This window comes from Artemia franciscana, chromosome 1 (genome assembly GCF_032884065.1).
Source record: "Artemia franciscana chromosome 1, ASM3288406v1, whole genome shotgun sequence".
In the NCBI taxonomy this organism is placed as follows: Eukaryota; Metazoa; Arthropoda; class Branchiopoda; order Anostraca; family Artemiidae; genus Artemia; species Artemia franciscana.
In genome coordinates this window covers 38,342,567-38,363,246 of record NC_088863.1, presented here as the reverse complement: position 1 = coordinate 38,363,246, position 20,680 = coordinate 38,342,567, and the positions used below count along the sequence as shown (strand labels likewise).

The window sequence follows — 20,680 nt, the reverse complement described above, 5'->3', positions numbered from 1 at the left end:
TCATTTCGGTTTTATCTAGAAACTCGTCGTGCGTTTCAACATTGCCATTATTGGGTTCAATGACTGTATCTCTTGATTCACCATCATTAACACTATTAATGTTCGAATACACTTTTGTTTTCATCTTTACATTCATATCAAGTATTATCTGCCAATGTCCTTTCTATTTTACTTGCGATTTCATTATTTGTTATTACATTACTTTTACAGAAGTTGCAATTCCGACATGGATAACTTCGAAGACCGCACTGCCTTTCCATGACGAAAGTATAACATTTCAAAATGGGGATGAAACCTCATAATCGACAGTGAACAGATATAGAATTTTTAACTGGATATTACAAACACATATACAGTGTTCACATCAGCTGAAATTATGTCATCCGTATATCTCCCGCAAAATTTGTGTTTTAAAAAATATGAATCTAACGCTATTGTTTCAATATTTTCTACAAAACAATTTGCTAATAAAAGACTTAAAGGGGCCCCCATGGGTAAACAATTTACTTGTTCGAAAAAAACCTCTGAATTGAAAAAAAAAAATAAGAGAACGTATTGTACAGCCTAACTAAATTCATAATTACACCGGCTTCCAAAACTGTTTCACCACTAATTAAGTCCAAATTTCTTAATATCTTTCTTTCAAGAAGAATATCTGCGGTTTTTACATCAGTGCTCGTTTGGTTCCGATACGGTTTATCAATCGGCAACGTGTTACCAAAACCACAAGCTAGAAGTTTGCACCCGTCATCAACTGTTACTTTTCGGTTTTCATTATCCTTGGGAAGTAATTCCTCTGAAGATATTACTCTTTCGTATCCACAATTCCTCCATTGGAATTGTTTCAATGTCCCAAAGACATTTAATTTATCACTTTCGTAACAATTCACACATACATTTGACGTTTAATTTCTCACTTTCGTAACAATTCACACATACATTTCCAATAACATATCCAATACTACTTGTTTCTAAGTTCAGATATTCATCTTTGTCAGCATCAATGCTACGAGAGCTCTATCATGTAAACACTCTTTCTTGGGGCAATTCATAATCACGTTCCACTGGTATTTACCAACTAAGTCACAATTCGCAAAAAATATATTCTTCTTCCTCCAGGCACCCGGTAAAGGAGCTGGCAAATCCAATTTTTCACAATGGATTACACTATGAATTGCATCTTATTCTTTCGATAAACTACGTTATGTCTTTAAAAAAAAACATTTTTCTTTAAAAAAACGGTTTACTGTCAAGGTAACATGAATTAAGGGGGTGGGGATATAACTACCCTCTGTTTGTATGGTGAAAGTTAAACATACTTATGAGAAAAACACATTTATATATTAAATCCACTGAACCACGAACAGTAGAATTGAAAAAAGGAAAATTCAATCCCCAAATATTAAAAAAGTAAAAAAAAAAACACTAAAATTGAACAAGAAAAAATTGAAACAGTAAAATATCAAAAAAGCAAAATTCATTATACTAGAACATTATAAAATGAAAGAGTTACTTCTTTGAAAAGACCTTCTTTGAAAAGGAGGGGATCCCCTCGAAACCAGGCGGGACCCTACTGAAGCGGGCAGGGGGTTTGTGGTTAAAATGGTCTTTTAAAGGAAATGACTGAATTTAGTTTATTATTAGGATTAGGAATAGAATTAGGAAATAACTAATTTAGTTCAATACAGTTTCAATATTGCCCAAGATTTCACCTTAATATCCTTAGCTTTAGTAACAACCTGTCAAACACTTCTCTAAGTTCAAAGCTACTCTACCAGATACATTCCGTGATTGTTGACCTTTGCATGACCAAGTGGCAAAACAAAAACTATGCTGTCCAGAGTGCAGACAACGAGTTACATTTAACTCAATTAGATGTGCTAATTGTGACTCTTGGTTCCATGCAGGGGCCAAAAAGTCTGTCAGGATAGATATTATCAATTGGAGTAACTCGTGGATGCGCCTTGATTGCTCCACTAAATCCAAGGTAAATCTTACTTCTTCTCCGGGTCTTTCTGTACCCCGTTCTGGCTTCCCTCGAACGCCTCATACCCCAGTTGAAAGAAAAAGAATTCTTAGCATTCTAAGTGACCTAAGCAGACCTACTCCTTTTCCTGACCCTCCATAAAGCCAGCTTTCTTTTATAACAGAAAAATCAAGCGTGCCAGCCGAGGCTGGGCCTGATTCAGTCGGTCGTACAGTTTCCCTTGCCCCACCACAGTGCCAAGATCTGGAAGTTCTTCCCGAGGACTCAAAACACGTATCGTGCCAAGCCACTGAATGCAGCATGGATAAATCTGTTCAAACAACAGCATCGCGGCAGCCACCTCCTTACAACCAGATTTTACAAAAATATTGACTTTAAAAGAAAAGTTAACCGATATGTTAATACTTATTAACATAGAATATATTATACTTATTATAGAATACTTATTATAGAATTTTTGTCAATTTATAAAAGTGATTCAAGAAGTCAGCCTACAAATGATTACATCTCAAACGAGGTAAATAACACTTTAGACTCTCATCATCAAAAAAGTGCATTGTCTTTAAGCTCAATGAATATTAATGAAGGAAGCAGAGGCTCAAGTTAATCAACTTGAGCCACTAAAGTAATCTAAGTTCAGAAATAGTACCTGACCTCAATCTCCATCAACCTAATTATAATCCTGATCTTGAGAACACAGATGCCCAAATTCGTTTTGACAGTACCGAAGTGAATCTGCCTAATAATAATGACTTCCCTGCTGATATTTGCAAATATCCTAATATAATATTGGCAGGTTTTTGCAAATTAGGAGATAAATGTGATTTTGTACATGATCGTACTCCAAGCAAGCTACAGGAAAAACGTATTCCTGGTAATCTATCTATATATATAAAAATAAGTTGTCTGTGTGTGTGTGGGTCTGTCTGTCGGGTGACGTCATGTTTGTGTGTCGACTGACGTCATGTATTCAACTGACGAAATTACAGACCGGGACATCGGGACACAAATGACGACCGGGACACCGGCACATAGGGATTATAAATGATGACACTCAAAGAGAAAGCGACCGGGACAAAAGGAATGTTCGATTAGCAATCACCATCAACAAAGCACCGGGACACAAATGACGACCGGGACACAGGGAGTCTAAATGACGACCAGGACATAAGTAAAAAAAAACTAGAAAAACTAAAAAAAAGGTAAAAACTACAAAAAAATTAAAAAGAAAAAAAAACTAAAAACTAATAAAAAAACTAAAAAAGCTAAAAAACTAAAAAAAAACTAAAAAATTAAAAAATAAAAAGGAAAAAAATGAAAAATTAAGGAGAAAAACAAAACTAAAAAAACGAATGTATATACAGACCGGGATACGAATGACGACCGGGACACAGGGAATATAAATGACGACCGGGACACAGGGACACAACTACAACGGGGACGCCGGGGGTACAGGGGGATATAAATGACGACTGGGACACAAGGAATATAAATGACGCCCGGGACACTCAAAGAGAAATCACAGACTGGGACACCGGGACACAAATGACGACCGGGACACAGGGAATATAAATGACGACTGGGACACAGGGACACAACTACAAAGGGGACGCTGGGGGCACAGGGGGATATATAAATGATGACGGCGACAAAGGGAATGGTCGATTAGCAATCACCATCAACAAAGCTCAAGGGCAATCATTAGAATCATGAGGTATAGATCTGAATACGGATTGTTTTCCCATGGACCATTATATGTTGCATGTTCAAGAGTCGGTAAACCTGACAATCTATTTATATGCACAGACAATGGGACAGCAAAGAATGTTGTATATTCGCAAGTTTTACGTAGTTAAAAACACACATATATATATATATATATATATATATATATATATATATATATATATATATATATATATATTCACAGGTGGGACATCGGGACAGAACTACAATGGCGCGGAACTAATATGGCGCGTAACGACTTACGCGCGCGGGGGGGGGGGGGGGGCTTGGGGGGGGATGGACGCGAAGTACCCCCACCAACTAGGTGTTGGGGTGAAAAACTGTTTTTTAAGCAAGGAAATTGCAACTTAGGTCCAAAGTGCCCCTACAATCATGGCTCTATTACCCATAACCTCAAAAAACGAAACGAAGCTGATCCAAGAGTTTGTTCCCATTTTTTATATAATAAGTGCGACCGTAAAAAATGAGCGTTATTACATTAATGTCATTTTTACCTACCTGACATGTGTACTAAGGCGAAGTGTAGTTTTGACCATGCTCCTTTACGTAAGTTAGCATCAAGCGGGCGTTGTTTCGGGTGTTAAAACCTGCATATTAATGTCTCCTCTTTCTTTTTGCCAAAAAAAAATCAAGCTGCAAACAAAAGCCAAGTCCACAAATTTGGGCATCCCAGCTGTTACCAGTCAAATCACAGCTGTCACCAGTCAAAGATTCCAAACTGGAAAGCCCCTTTTCTAGGCAGCACTCCGGATCCCGTTCCTCCCTTTTCAAATACCCTTCATTACCTCCCTCCCTATATGATACAAAACAGCAGGCCCCAGGTATCATCCTCTCCCCGAAAAACCCCTCCAACCGAGGAATTTACTCACAGCCAGTCAAACCACCATCGCACCCAAACCCTCTCACAATCCTCTCTTGCTCATATCCCTCAGTCACGAACACCTTGCATACCCTATACGCTCCATGGCCCAAGATGTTATTGACTGGTTCGGTGTTGAATCCCCCCACCCGTCATTTGCAAAAGTAAATCCTACCTTCCTCCTCCCAGAAAGTTCCCACTCCACTTCCCTTTCCCAGTATCTTCCTGCCTTCCCATCTCCCCCTTTCCTCTCTATTAAAAATCCTCACAATTCGACTCCTTCTTACCCCATCTCCACAATATCCCACCTACAGCCCATCAGTTTCGTCCCTCGTACCTACCCTGTCAACTTGACTCAGGTCTGAGACTTTTTGCATTTAATAATTGTCTTGTAATAAGTCCAAATTGTGGTCACTTCTTGTCACCTGGAAAGAAGTTGCACTTTCCTCATCGTCCTTCGTCCATATCCTTGCCCGTCCCCCACCTCAAAATCCCAAGGTAGATCATTCTCTTGCCCTTCTATTCCAAAGCATCGTAAAATTAAATTAAATATCCACCCAGGAAATTCTTAAACTCATCAAGTCTCCCTGTCGCGATTCCCCAATCGGATTATTTTTCCTAAACTAATGCGGAAAGTCTTAATTTTGAAAAGCTTACCGAACTCGAGGCGCTTTCAGAATCAAATCTAATAGATGTTATAGCTACTACTGAAGTACAGTCACATGAACCATGGTCCCTGTGCCTGAAAAATTATTCAGAGTTTATTAAACTCTGTCCTTTAAACCACCCACTCGGAAAAAAAGGTGGCGGTGTTTTGTTCTTTTGTTCTTTACTAAGAGCAACCTTCACCCAAAGGTTAGTCGAGTCCCTAATTTGTCCGAGTATGATGAAATCCTTTGGCTAAGTATTAGACCAAAAGTACTCCCTCGTCCATTTTTCTATTACCAGCTGTTTTCTTTTACTTCCCTAAATCAAAATATCGATTCAAAACGTAAATTCATCCAGCAATTGCAGACAAGTGCTGATTTTGTTATTTCTAAGTACCCCAACGCTGGGCTATTTTAGTTGGAGATGCCAATGACCTTAAAATGGATTCTTTTCGCTCCTCATTTAATTTACATTAAATTTCATATTGTTAAATTACCAACGACTCGGAAAAATACCTCTCTTGATGTTATTTTAACTAACATGAATAATTTCTACACCCCTCCCTCAGCTATGCCCCCATTAGGTGGTAGTTATCATCTTTCGATTCTTTTGACCCCCTCCTCAAATTTTGAGCATTCTTTCTCAATAACTTACCGTCTTTGTCAAAATTCTGCTCTTCTTTCTTGTGTGATGTGGCTGAATATTGAGGATTGGTCTGATATTTATAGTTTCAAAAATCTTGATGAGAAAATGGCTACGTTCCACAAAAAGCTAATTGATAAATATCAAATTTATTTCCCAGAAAAAAAAGGATTTAAAACGATGTTCCAGGGATAAACCCTTTATTAATCACTCTATAAAAACATTGATTAGAACCAAGCTGAAGCTTTTCAAAAATGGTAAACTGGATTAAGTCAATATACCAAGAAAATCACTTAAAAGAGAAATTCATAAATTGGCGCGATCGTACTACAAAAATAAAGTCGAAGAATTGTTCACTAACAAACGAAAAAATTGGTATTCCGAGGTTAGAAAGCTGTGTGGCAGAAGGCTTGAACAGCTTAACTTCAACCTACCCGAGCTCCCTGATGTTACTCCCGATTTTCAAAGAAGGCAAGATGCCATACTCTCTGCTCCTAAAAAAGGGCAAGTTTGGAAACCCTTGAGCGAATGGGGGTTTCCATGTGCCTCCGTTTTGCAAAAAAAATGCAATAACAAACCGTCAGAGATTACGGCCGCCTCGAGCTGTTTCTTATCCCATCCCTATTTTGCCCCCCATTCGCTGCGTTACTTCTAGATAGGAAAAAACTTTTGTCCCTTTCATCATAAATAAAATGAATAAAATAACCCATTAGTTCCCAGTAGTGAATAAAATATCCTAATATCCCAGGTAGCTGCACTTATTTAATTGTTTCTCCCCTCTGTTTTTTAGTTCCCCTTTAAATTTTTATTTTTCGTTCTCTTTTTTGTGTTTATTCACATATTCCCCCCTCCTCTTTTTGACCGGTTTTTATCTTATATATATATATATATATATATATATATATATATATATATATATATATATATATATATACATATATATATATATATATATATATATATATATATATATATATATATATATATATATATATATATATATATATATATATTCTTTTTTGTATTTATTTGCTTATTTTGCCCCCCTCCTCCTTTTTTAGTGTCCCTTTTAATTCTTTTCCTGACTTGTAACTGTTTAAGCTTAGTTTGACCAGTTTTAATCTTTTTAAATTTTTAATTGACTTATTACAGTTTAATCATTGACTGATAAACGATTATTCATTTCGACTTTTCTTTTTCGTTGTTGTTTTTTGCATTTTTGCCTGTTTTAGTGCTACCTTGTGAGTTGTCGACTCCACAGTCTGAATTCGGCCCTTTGTCGGCTTGTGAGAGTTTCTTTTTAATAAATGTCTTATCCTATATTATCTAGCAGTAGTAGCAGCACCAGCAGTTACAATAATAGTAGTATTAGTAGTAGCAGTAGAATTGATAGTAGTAGTCTTAGCTTTATTAGCAGTAGTACCAGTAATAATAATAGCAGCAGTAGCTGGAGGAGTAAAAGCAGTAGTAATATGACGCAAATATTGTCTTTAGGTTAGTTCAACATCCCAGCAAAAAGCCTTTTATGTTTTAGATTGACACACAACATTGTTCCTAAGATATTGCAGTTATGCCCTTTTAACAACCTGTATAAGGATGGTGTGTTGTGATTCAGCTTACCTTCCCATAAAAATCCTTTGAAAACCTCACATTCATATCCTTAGGTATAGTTATAATAGCAGTCACAACAGTAGCAATTATGCTCAATCTAATACAATTAGCAAATGCTATGACATAGTCGATATGTTTTTTTTGATAAACAGTATATGCATATGCTTCTGAAATTTTCATCTTAATGCGCTTAGCCTTACGAGCAGTTGCAATAGAGGTAGTAGTTAGAGCAATAGTAATAGTAGTAGCAGAACTAGTAAATGTAGGCAGTGGTAGTCATATTAGTAGCAGTGTGTATATATCGCCTTTAGGTAAATTGATCTTCCCCTGTAAGCATTCTCTGAGAATTCTAACTTAATACACAAACCAATTCTTCATATAAGCTATTTTAACAATCTAAATGCAAATAGTTTTTTCTGTTAGTTCGAATTTGTCATCAATTTTCTGTCAAATTTTACCCTCATAGACTTAGCATTATTTGTGCTAGCATAATAGTAGTTGCAGTGGTAGTAGGTGAAGTAATTGCAGTATTAGCGTTGTATTAGTAGTAGTATTAGTAACAGTAGTAGAAGTAGTAGTAACAGTAATAGCAGCAGCATCAATAGTAGTAATAGCATGTAGATCTTGCCTTTTGGTCAGTTTAACATCCCTTTTATGATGCCCCTGAGATTTCACTTTGAAATGGTAAGCCGTTTCAAGAATATTGCTTATGTGCACTTTTGACCCTCTCTTGACGCCCTTATCACACTAATCCTTTAAGCCATACAATGTGTTGCAATTGAAGTAGTAGTTGGAGTAGTTTAGGAGCAGTAGAAGTATTAGTAGAAGTAGCAGTGGCAGTAGTGTCAGTAGTGACATGCATATATTACTTTTTTGTCAATTGATCCCCCTTCAAGTGTAAGATCCAACTTAATACCTAAATAAATCCTTGAGATACACCTATTTGACAATCTGCACGCACATAGTGTGTTGTGAGTTGTTTCAAATTACCCCTAGATATTCTGTCAATTTCCACCTTCATATGAGAAGCCTTAATTGTGCTAGTAGCGCAGAAGTAGTGACAGCAGTTGGAGCAGTAGTAGAAGTAATAGTGTATTATTACTATTATTAGTAGCAGTAGTAGCAGGCACAATTTTCTTTTGCTCAACTGAGAATCCCACTCATGATGCCCCTGGAGTTTCCTCTTGATAAGATAAGCCGTTCCAAAAATTTTGCTGATACGCCCGTATCAGCAATCTCTATACACATAGTATGTTTTAACTCAGCTCAACTTTCCCCAAAACATCTCATCAGATGTTTATTTCAAAATTATCAGCCTTAGCAGTACTCGCTATAGAAGTAGTAGTTTTAGTGATAGAAGTAGTAGTAGTTGTGATAGGAGCAGTGGTAGTTGTAATAGTAGTAGCGTGTAAATATTACCCTTTTTTTCAATTGATCATCTCCCTTATTATTTCCTGAAAGTTCTAAATTAGTATGCTCAGTCATTCTTAAGTTATGCCCTTTTGACAACCCACATACACATAACATGTATTGATTTAGTGTAACACTCCTCTGGACACTCCCTGTGAGACTAACTTTAATGCCCTTCGTGTTTTGGAAAAGTAGAATTCAAATATGCATACCTTTTCTCAATCTCACATACATAAGTGAACAATGAACGAATTTCCAAACTTAGAACCCTTGCCCTGAGGCCTCGGGGAAGGGGGAGGGGGTTGACATCCCCAAACGCATAATTTCTGAAACTTTGAACAATGCTGAAAAAATAGATAGAAAATATAGAAAAGTCCAAAACTTCGTTTGGATATTTGTTTTCGAAAATGATGGCGTGGGGGGGGGGAGCTGGTTGCTCTCAAATCACTTATAATCTCAAAAAGGGTACTATAACTTCAAATTTCAAATCAAATGAGCCGCATCTGAATTTTATACGACCCCCCCCCACATTCCATAAGAACCTTATATGCCCCCTGGATATAACTTACCGCCCTTCCTCCAGGGCCCTAGGGGGCTGTGTCAACCCTGGACGCATTGTTATATGTTCTTTGGACACTTTTCAAAAAAGTGGCAGTTTCAAAATTTCAGTCAGATGCATTAGGTTAAAAGAGGGGTAGTTGGGAGGGGGGCTAGTTGACGACTGAAAAAAATTGATTTTTTAAAATTTTGATGGAATATGTTTGGGGAAATGATGGGTGTGGATGAGGGGGGCGGTTGCTCTTACGTCACTTTGACTCTTAATAGGAGCACTATAACTTCCAATTTCAAATCAAATGGGCTGAAGTTCGTACGACCATGCATTCCATAAAAACCTTACATGCCTCCAGGGCATAACTTAAAACCCTTGCCCCGGGGCACTGGGGGGTTGTGTCAAACCTGGAAATATTGTCATATGTCCTTTAAACTATTTTGAACGAAATAGCTATTTAAAAATTTCAATCAGATGTGTTTAATGAAAAGAGGGGTAGTCAAGGTGTGGTGGTAGTTTCGACTCTTAAAAACTATTAATCTCAACACTCTATTAATTTCGACTCTTAAAAAGGAACCAGAAATCTTAATAATGGCACTACAATTTCCAATTTCAAGTCAAATGAGCCTCATCTGAAGCTTATACGACCACCCATTCCATAAAAACCTTGTATGCTCCCAAGGCCTAACTTACAATCCTTTCCCCAGGGCTCTGGCAGATTGTGTCAACCCTGAAGGCATTTTTATATGTTCTTTATACTTTTTTGAACAAAACGGCTATTTCACAATTTCAATCCCATTCGTTTGGTGAGAAGAGGAGTGTTGCGGGGGGTAGTTGCCCTCCTTGAATGTCGACTCTTAAAAGGGAACTAGAACTTCAAATTTTCAACCAAATGAGGTTTTCTTTTAAACACAACTATCACTTCAATAAAAACCTTAAATGCCCCCAGGGCATACCGTACAGCCTCTGTCCCTATTCTCTAGGAGTTTATTTCAACCCCAAAAGCCTTTTTATATCTTTGGTGACTATTTTTAATAAAATCCCAAACTTTCTATTGGATGCATTTAGGGAAAATACAACGTGTGTGGGAGGGTAGCTGCCCTCCGATCCCTTTGACTCTTAAAAGTGGGCTTGAACTACTGATTACCAATCCAATGAGCCCCTCCGACGTTTTTACAACCACTCTTTGGATAAAAAAATCTCATATGCCTCCCAGGTATAAATTAAAATTCTTGCCCTGAGAGCTGTGGGGGGGAAGGACTGTCATCCTCAAAGACATAATTTTCGGACTTTTTAACTACGCTGAACATAATGGCTTTATCAAAATTTGTATTGGATGTGTTTGATCCAATCAATCAAATTTTGATTAATAATGATGGGCGTGGGGCGCTATTTGCCCTCTAATCACTGTCGACTGTTAATAAAAACACTAGCCCTCGTAATTTGCAATTGAATTAGTCATTTTTGAAGTTTTTACAAATCCTTCTATACGAAGTGCCCTGGTCTAAAAAAAATAATACATTTTGCCAACATCGTTCCTTACTTAGGCAGTGCTATTACGCTGCGTATGAGTAGCAGCCATGGTTACTCCTCTCCTGAGTAAGATGACAGGAAAAAATACTATAAAATTGAATTCGGAATGAATCACTCCTCAAATGATGAATTAACCTGTTCAATCAACACCATCATTCTAAGCTTAGTGGTTGCGCTATGATAGTGCGTCTCACCACCCTTCGCTTATTAAACTTCCAAGCCTAGGAATTCTCACAAGTCTAACAGTATTTACAAACAGTTACATGAAAAAATGGTCTTTAACTGTCCAACTTGGCTTGCATCATATACAAAACCGTAGCAATAAAACTTCTGCCCCGCGGGGGGGGGGGCATTCCTTAGATGCCGTTCATTTACAACTTTTCGGTGAGATGTGAATATATTTATTGGAAACTGATAGCCAGCTAAAAATATAATATATTTTCAGTTGGAAAAACATTTCTTCGGACCCATCCAAGCTTATTAAGAAAATAAGGAGCTTAAAGCATTAGCCATTCAGCAACTTCATCAAAGCATAAGGTTGTTCCTTCCTACCCACCTAATGTTGAACAGAATAAGAGTCTTGATGTTTACCAAGGTAATTATTTACGCCTCATTCTAGATAATATTTGGCTTCAATCACCACATCAAAAAGTGTTACACTCAAATGCTCCATGAAAATGGGAATGCAAAAAAAAAATACTACTATCCAGCCGCTCGGGTTATCGGGAGCATACCTTGACGGTTTGAATGAGGGGGTCCTAGCCCCAACTAAAGAAAGAAAAAGATTCTTTCAGAAATGAACATATTAGACTCAATTATAATGCGGAGAGCTCGAAACTTACTGGGGAAAGCTGAGCGATTTGTCTTGGGACTTCTTTGCTAAATGAACAAGCATAATTGAGTCCTTAGGTCAATTTATACAGTAATTGACGGCATAGGTAATGTTTACCGTACTGACAAAAATCCTCATATTTATTAAAACTTGAATGACACCTGGTCCGCTAACCTACCATAAGAATAAAACCTTACATGTGGAAATGTTATTGAAAGCCTTCTTCTAAATTAGCTCGAGAAATAAAGGTAAGTTTCCCAAGAGCCATAGATTAGTAAGTTCATAAATTAGTATACATTAGTAATTACTATACAGTAGTAAGTTTCCCGAGAGCCATAGAAATATTAGAAAAACATAGTAGATTATGAATTTTGTATTAGGTCCTAAGTGGTCACGTCAAACCTACCTTTGGAACTTTTAATTAAGGGAGGCCTACCAAACAATACTAGGAATATATCCTGCCACTTTCTTTGAGATTTTGAAAGTTGGCGAATTTATATATATAGTTTTGCAGCACCAAAGCCAGGCCTGCCATTGTAAAATTACCGTAACATAAAAACCCGGTAAGTAAAATTGATAAAATGGGGTGAAATTGGTAAAAAAAAAGGGTAAAAATTGGTAAAATAAGGTACTTTCTAGGAAATTTAGGGTAAGACTGCTGGTTTAGAGTTTCCCTGTAACTAGAAGAACAGTTGAGTACTATTCTGTTGTCTATAATTTTTCAGCTTTTAATGAATTTTTTATGATTTTGATTTTCCTAGGCATAAAAGATAATGCCTCTCCTCTAGAGTTTAACCAGTTCTATTAACAGTCTATCTTATCTCTTTGACAATCTTGCATTTAGGGTAAAATCTCAGTGCTTTGACAGTGCCTAATATTGGAAACTATTTTATAAAAATAAACTTCAAAACTTAACTCTTCTTTTTCTAGTTTTTGTTTCGTCATAGTTGATTCAATTTACGGGCACACGGGTTGAAACAAGAAGACGCATCGGCAAAATGCATTGGAGGTATGCAATTTGGGCAATATATTTGCCCATTAAGTGAGAAGTGGGTGGTTGTAAAGTATAGCGGAGCAGCAAGCAAAATGTGTTGTCCACAATCATTATGCTTATTATGAAGTAAGAATTTTTTCTTAAAATGTTTCCTCATCTATAGCCACTAATCAAGAGCTTTACCAAAATTAATGCTTAGACACCGTATCTGTCAAGAGAGATATGATTATTGTTTACATTCTTAACCTTATAAAATTTAAATAAAAAAAACAAGCTTCTTCAACTGAAAGTAAGGAGTAATATTAAAACTTAAAACGAACATAAATTATTACGTAAATGAGGGGGGTACCCCCTCCTCAATAACTCGCTCTTCATTCAAAAGTTATTATAATTTTTTTAAAAGCTTCTGAGTGTTCTAGTTAAACAACCCTTGTGTTTCAGGAATCATTTAAAAAGGATTTGGAAAAAAATTCGAACTCTAGCGCAAAGAGCGAGGTATAGAGGAGGGGACGACCTCATCACATATGTAATAATTTCTGTTCGTTTTAAGTTTTAACGTTGCTTTTTACTTTCAGAAGAAAAACTTCAATGTAATTTCTTATCGTTTTAAATAATACCGGGAAATATGGCTCCACCTCCATGGAAAAATCCCTCGTCATGGAAAGATCCTCTAGACAGTAAAATAATACTACTTCAAGTAATAACTCACCACAGCACCAAGCCTTCTTGGGTCAGCACAGCTACGCGCGCTCCTACATTCTAGTCTATTTAAATTCTCTCTCTTTACACCGTCCCAGGAAGTTCCCATTTCCCTTAAATCTTTCTTTGCGATTTCCTCCCACACCCCAGCCGAAGAGGACCTATTTTCAGTTTAGCCCTAGACAGTCGGCCGAAAAGGACAATCTTTGGCAATCTACCACCCTCCTTCTTTAGAAAGTGCCCTAGCCATCTCAACCTTTCTTTCATTATAGCCCTAGAAAGCGGCATTGTTGGCGTATAGCCAATGAAACAGTCTATATGGTGTATTAAAGTATTCTTTTAATTAGTCATACAAGGTGCGGGTTTTCTGACTCTGTTAATTCTACTGCCTCTTCTTTTTTCAATATTGGACTTTCTCTGGATGTTGATAAGCATGAGTTTCCCGCTTTTAATGTTAACCTTTCTTCTAGATCATCTCTTAGTAGTCAAAATTTTTCTATAGTTTTTGCTAAATTCATTAAATGATTGGGAGCCTCGATCACAAGTAATTTACGGTCGCTTCTTTCGTGTACAATTTCCAGCGCAAAATTTAAAGCTCCAGATTGGGTATTCCAAAATCTTTGCTAACAGGAGTAAATATAACCGTAAATCACACTTGAAACAGTACTCGACCTAATGCGACCGCTGTGTCTTATGGTCTACGCTGTGTCTGGTTGGTTTCATATTTTCCTCAAAAAAGAAATCCGAGCTCTCCGCTCAGTGTATTTTTGGCATTTAAGATTATTACTTTATTTGCCACCAGATTATTCTGCAGAATTTTAATGCTCTAGATTTAACGGCAAACTGGCCTCACTATGTTGGAGGGTTGTCACAGTCTGCTATTTCAAAGTTTCAGCCATTTCAAGGTCATATCCATGTTTTTCTACTAGTTGATTGTTTATTTTAGTCTCTTCTTTCTTTTGTAATTCATTACTCCACTCTTGTCTTGTTGCTTATAGTGAGATAAAAATAAATTAATATTATTACTAAATCAAAGTCTTTTTATCATAAATAGGATGAGCGTTAATTAAATTAATGTTCCTAAACTAAAAAGTACTTTAATAAAATTGGAATTAACAGGTACTCAGAGAGAGAGAAACACGCACACACCATCTAGTCTGTCTAGTCCAGTCTGTTTAGTCAGATTAGACAGACTAGACTAGACAGAAGAAGAATGTCTACTTATTGGTTTCCAGAATAACTTATAGTTTAACTACTTCCCTCCCCAAGAAAAAAAACACCTGTACGTGTAGGTAATTCAAATATAGAAGGGAGGCATACAATTTATTTTACAATGTGTAGGAGGCGGGCAAATTTGTCGTTTTTTCAATTATTTTCAATAAAAATACAAAAAGGCTTATGATGTGTTTATGATGCATTATGATACATGAGATCTATTATCATCGACTGACGTTACGACAGTAGAGGAATGTTTACCGTCTGGTGTGTACGCGACAGAATAGCAACAGCAAAAACGCTCGATAAACAACGCCAAGTTTGTATCGGGCCTTAGACCGGGTAACAGTGCTACAGACCTCAAGACCAAATAATATTGCTTTCTGAAATTGTTTTAGTGGAAAGATTACGCAAACTGTTTATTAAAAGAGAATCGTCATATGAAAAAAACACTTCACAACGCAATTAATCAGTACAGTTAACAATTTCATCACTTTCTTTAGCCCTGCTGTGTTTCCAGTAAAAATCACAATGACAATATTGTATCCAAACCTATTTCTCCCAGCCTTTGGGTAGTTCTGCACGATGAAAACTACAAGGGGCCGTAAAATATGACAGTAAAATATGTACAATGTCGGCAAAATACGTAAACTAAAATAGGTAAATTACCAATTTTACAGGGTTCCCTAAAATTCCGGGATTACACGTAAAATACCCAATTTTACTATGACCAATTTTAGCATTTACAACACTAGCCAAACCTGAGGCAAATTCCTTAAAACAGCCGCATCATTCTGAGGCGGAAAAAATGCAGTAAAATAAGGAAAAGTTTTAAGAAATTTGTAGATGACTCTTATGAGTATGTTTGCGTTTCCAGGCGCTAATTTACATGACATAATTTAACATATTCCAATTTTTCAGGGGTTTAATAATACATGAACGTAATTTCTGATAAAAGCAATCATCCGTGGTGTGGAGGCAATCCTCTGGGGTGCAGAATGCTTGATTTAGTCTTCTTAGGCAGCAATATTCTGGTCACCCATATCTTTGCCTTTTAGTTATTCTAGTAGCTTATGCACTTTTAGTGTTTAAGCTCGGTTTCCATGTGCGTAAGTGTCATTTATTGCTGGATAAAATATATCCAAGACATTTTCCGTTATTTAAACTAGAAGCTTAAAATTTGGACGCGTAACCTTATACTTTGTATTACATTAAACTTAGATTAGGTTATTCAGCTGAAATAAACTTAAAACGTACAGAAATTGCTCTACAAAAGAACCGCCAGGCACGTATATATGGCCTTCTGGCTTGCCCCCCCCCCCCCTAGCCAGCATGTCTAAGTCGCTGAAGATTTATTTCAGTTTTCTGAATTAGACAGTTAAATTGTTTGTTTTTTTTTATGACGTAACCTTTTTTTAAAAAAATGAAATTATTTCATCAAGGCCATGTTTGGTTCCAGCTAAGATAAAATATAATATTTTGCGATTGAGAATACCTTTTGTAAAGCAAATACGAAATTCATTTTGGATCCAAGTGTTATCCAGAGGTGCAAATTATCTACAGTATATTTTTAAGAGTGGGTTTAAAAATGACAAAAGTCATTATAAGCCCAATTTACTCTTATCTGTCTTGAATTTCCGTTTTCTTTTTTAAGCTTTGCATGTGATGCTACTGGCATATATCTCAAGTAAGGCTTATTGACATTTGACCCCTCACCACTTTCTTACCCGTTTTTGGTGAGTATGTTTTTTTTCCTTTTCGTCAATTGTTACTCCACAGTTTCTTTACTGCTGTATTGGGCGAATTGTAAATGAATAATATAATTAATTAATGAAGTCGAAAAAGATTCCAGCATTCGAGGATCCAATTTGGTTTTGACCTACATCAGTTTGCTTGTCTTTACTGAATTTTATTTACAATACTCTCTATTCTGGTCTCATTTCAGCAGCTGTATTTTCGGACAACGAAAAAGTTCTTCAATTAAAGCTTTTAAATACAGGGCAAAGGTCAAATATATTAGATTGGCTTATGTCTAAACTAGATAAGAAAGGCATGGCCTTCAATTAATTACCAAATACATTGGCGAAGGATCGATTTGGTAAACAAAACCCCAGAAAAATCGATACTTGAGCCAACACTTTTCCTCGTGTATGCAAATGAGTTTCTTTATACAGTAAAGGAAATTATCCCTAAAGTTCCGTCGTCTTTGCTCTACCTCTGAAGGGGATCCATCACGAATGGGTATTGCTTTTCCTGAAGAGCTTACTACTTTAGCTATTGATAGCACCTTCTTTATCTTTACATGATCTGATACTGAACTAGCAGCTTCCAGTATCGTCGAGTTGCTTGAAAGGGTTGGGCAATGGTTGGAAACTAACCAATTAGATTCAAACCTTGGGAATTCAACTTTTGTAATAAGGCCCAATTGCAACAGCTTGAAAAATGCCGACTCACCAAAAGAAACTGTTGCTCGTACATACATTTGTTCCTGTACGATTTTTATGTTCATGCCAAATAGAAGTTTATATTTCAAAATCTTGTAAATTAAGTTAAATATAATATTTCCAGGAATTTTGGTGTTTTGATTAAGCCGAAGCATATTTTTCTTTTGATCTGGGATAAACTGTTATGTTGTACAAGTTTCATGTTTCTTATTGCCTGATGGTGCAGCTTGAATTTTTCCTTGTTACTTTCATTTGGTATCCCTGGATTAAAATAAGGCGACTATTTGTTACTCAAGTCAAACCCTTCTATTTTTAGAAAGCTGTTATACCCAGAACATAACATATTTTGAGGCAGGCTTTAGGCATCTATATGCAACAACTGAAAACACTCCAAGCTACTAAGGACTTCCCAGTAAACGCATATATGAAAAGGCAAATAGATAAAACAATTCAATCAAGCACTGTCCAATATACTCTTTCCACAAACAAAGTCAGCTAGTTCCCTAAGCACAGTCTTTCAGAAGTGAAGGACAGTGATTATATTGAAGTTCGGGTTCCATTCAGGAGAAGCAAACTTTCTCACCTACGATATGTTAAGAGATTGGCTAAAAAGGTATTTGGAGGTGGTATTAGTGGTATCAAGACAGATTTTGAGTATGTACCCAAATCTCCAATCCTCTCCTTCAAGATTTATTTCGCGGGGAGCCACCTCAAGAACAGAGTATCCACAAGAAGCCAGTGAACCATTGCAAGACTCCAGAAAATACCAATTCAGAAGATCCAAGCATTTTCCATATAGTTAGGGAACACCTTTGTACTATGTCTCAAAAAGTTTCATGGTTAAACTGGGGCTATCTAAAACATATGATCTAGCATCTACAGCAAATGTTTGAAACTTGTAACAAAGTTCATTTAATTTTCAGTCGAAAATAAGAAATAAAATCAATGAAAAGAGGGTTTCTGTTTTATGAGGGGGGGGCCACTTCGTCTGAAAAGGCTTATCATGGTAGCAAGGTGACTAGAACCGTAATTTGCGTGATTCGAACTCTTGCTTATATCCATATTTTACTAAGGTTAGAATTTGTTCAAAACAAAGCCAGAATATTTTTAGCTAAAATCCGAGAGCTTCAGCCTGGAAAGAAACTGACCGTTTTTCTAATCATTCGGATATTGTTGATTCAAGATGAATCGATTATACTAATACTTAAGCTGCCATTCAGAAAAAAAAATTCAGGTAGTAGTTACTGGAAATTGGATTTCCTCTTTATAATCATGCAGGTTTTATCGCGAAAACTATATGTAAAGAGTTGCTGCAAACTTGAGAAAAGCTTTTTGTTTCGAGTCAGCAAATAGAAATGATCAATAGTTTTTTTTACAATTTTAGGTATTTTACTGGCCCAACTGTGACAAAAAGAGGTTGGTTACTGCAGACAAGCCATAGACGTACTGATATAAAGTTCAAAGGATTTACTGATAGCAAAATAATATATTTTTTTATTGAAAACAGCCGTTTTTACTCTTCTTTTCAAATTGATGACATTAAACCATAGAGAAAAAAGTCCAAACTAATTTTTCAACAATGTCAGGATCTGTATCCTAATAAAATATACCAAAATATGATAAAAATGTAATATTTCAGTAGCAAAATTATGGAAACTACAACAGAGAATTAGGGAAAGCAGGACGCCCAGAACGCATTATATTAAATACCTAACCTAACCAACTCTATATATTATAGGTATTCCTTTAAATGTAGGAATCATATTCTAAGTCCATTACTGACTTAAACACACAATATAATAATAAAATAGCACTTCGAACATCTATTTAGCGAAAACCGCAAGAAAAATTACAACAACTTCAGGATTTTCTCAATGGATAAAGCCTGAAATGCTGAATTTAGATTTTACTGCAAGAACTTTATTAGTAAGTTTCATTTTGCAGAAAAACACCGTTATTAATATCCGTTAAGTTAATGAGCCAAAATTTATGGATCCAGTTGGAATTGGCCCAAGAATTAGAAATAACTCACAAACTACCCCAAAAACATATTACCGTACGATTTATAATCTAGAATAACATAAAAAAAAACTTTTGGTAAACATAAACACAAAATCTAGTCTTCACCAATGTATCTATTTTCCGTCTTCTATGGGGCAACAATTTTATTTCCAAACTTATTTACTTAAATAGACAATTGGTTTAATTTTAATGTAAATCAGCAAGAGTGAATATAAGCCCAAAAACGTAAATCAGTTTTACCTTTTTTCTCCTTTCGGGTTTTAGTGCGGCGTCTTAAGCCAGACTTCTTATATGCAACTCGAATTTCAGAATTGGATTTAGATTCCATATTACGAACAAAAGTGGCCGTGTCATCGTTTAAAATGTTATTGACCATAGCTCTCTGACCATTTCCTTTCTCGAGTTTAGTAGACAATGTTCTTTTCTGAGCCTGATTAAAATATGGATGGTCACTGAAATTTGTCTTTCGAGTCCTTATCTGGCCATTGATATTGACCTTACCAATGTCTTGTTGCAATCTTTGAGCCACAAGTTCATCTTTGCCATATCCTTTTTCATTAATAGGGTGGTCATTAACGCTGTCTACCATGATTGCATCACATGCTGTTTTCCTTTCTCTATCAGGAATTTTTGAAACAAATTCCTTCCTTGAAAAGTTTGAATTTGGGTTTTTTAATTTAAGTTTCACAATTTCACTTTGACCGAATGATATCATGAATATTTTCGCTACTGATTTCAGCTCCTCTATTTCAGAATCTGTGATTTTTGTTATTCCCAAGTAGATTAACTCAATCATATGCTGGAAGGTACTCAGTCTGAAAAAGTATAGACAGGGGAATCTTATAACTAACCTTTTGGCATTATATGAATAAGATCAAAATATTGTAATGTTCTTACATTATATAACAAACTTTATATTCAACACTAAAGCACATACTACCAGTGTAATCATTGTCTGGCATCTCAATTCTTAGTTTTTGTTATTATTTTTTATTTATATTTTAAAATGTGAAAGACTTAATGAACTTTATGTAAAGGAAAAAAAATTCTTCAAACAAAGTACAAGCAACATTAAAATTCAAAACAACCAGAAATTACCCGGTATGAGAGGACCCACCGACCCTCAAACCTCCACTTTTTACACTTAAATTTAACTATTGCTTAACTAAAAGCATTTTGAGGAGCAAAATAATAGTCAGTTGGTGATTGCAAGTGATTTATTTACTGATTTTTCTTCAATACATTTGAACTGAAAAGTTTACTGTTGAACACATTGTCAGCACTCTCTTCCCCTAATATGCAGAAAAATTCTTTGTTTTGATTTTAAAAGTCGCTCCTTTATTTTTTTTTTAATAATTTATATGTATTTGGATATCATTCTTAGGATGCTATAGGTAGTTAGCCTCCAGAAACATATTTTTTCTTTTTTTCTCTATTTTATTCTTTTGCATTACAAGAAGTCCTAAAGTTTTAATGTCAAATAATGTT

The 20,680-nt window shown here is 35.9% G+C and overlaps 1 protein-coding gene across 5 annotated transcripts in view; it reads right to left on the bottom strand.

Annotated features, from left to right (window-relative positions):
• Positions 1-20,680, bottom strand: part of LOC136029254 (zinc finger protein 567-like) — a 69,136-nt gene that overhangs the window by 34,876 nt on the left and 13,580 nt on the right. For all 5 annotated transcript variants that reach the window (XM_065707508.1, XM_065707501.1, XM_065707493.1 and 2 more), the window contains exon 3: positions 19,433-20,007. In XM_065707508.1, the coding sequence (XP_065563580.1) occupies positions 19,433-20,007 (575 nt within the window). The remainder of the gene's footprint in view (positions 1-19,432; positions 20,008-20,680) is intronic.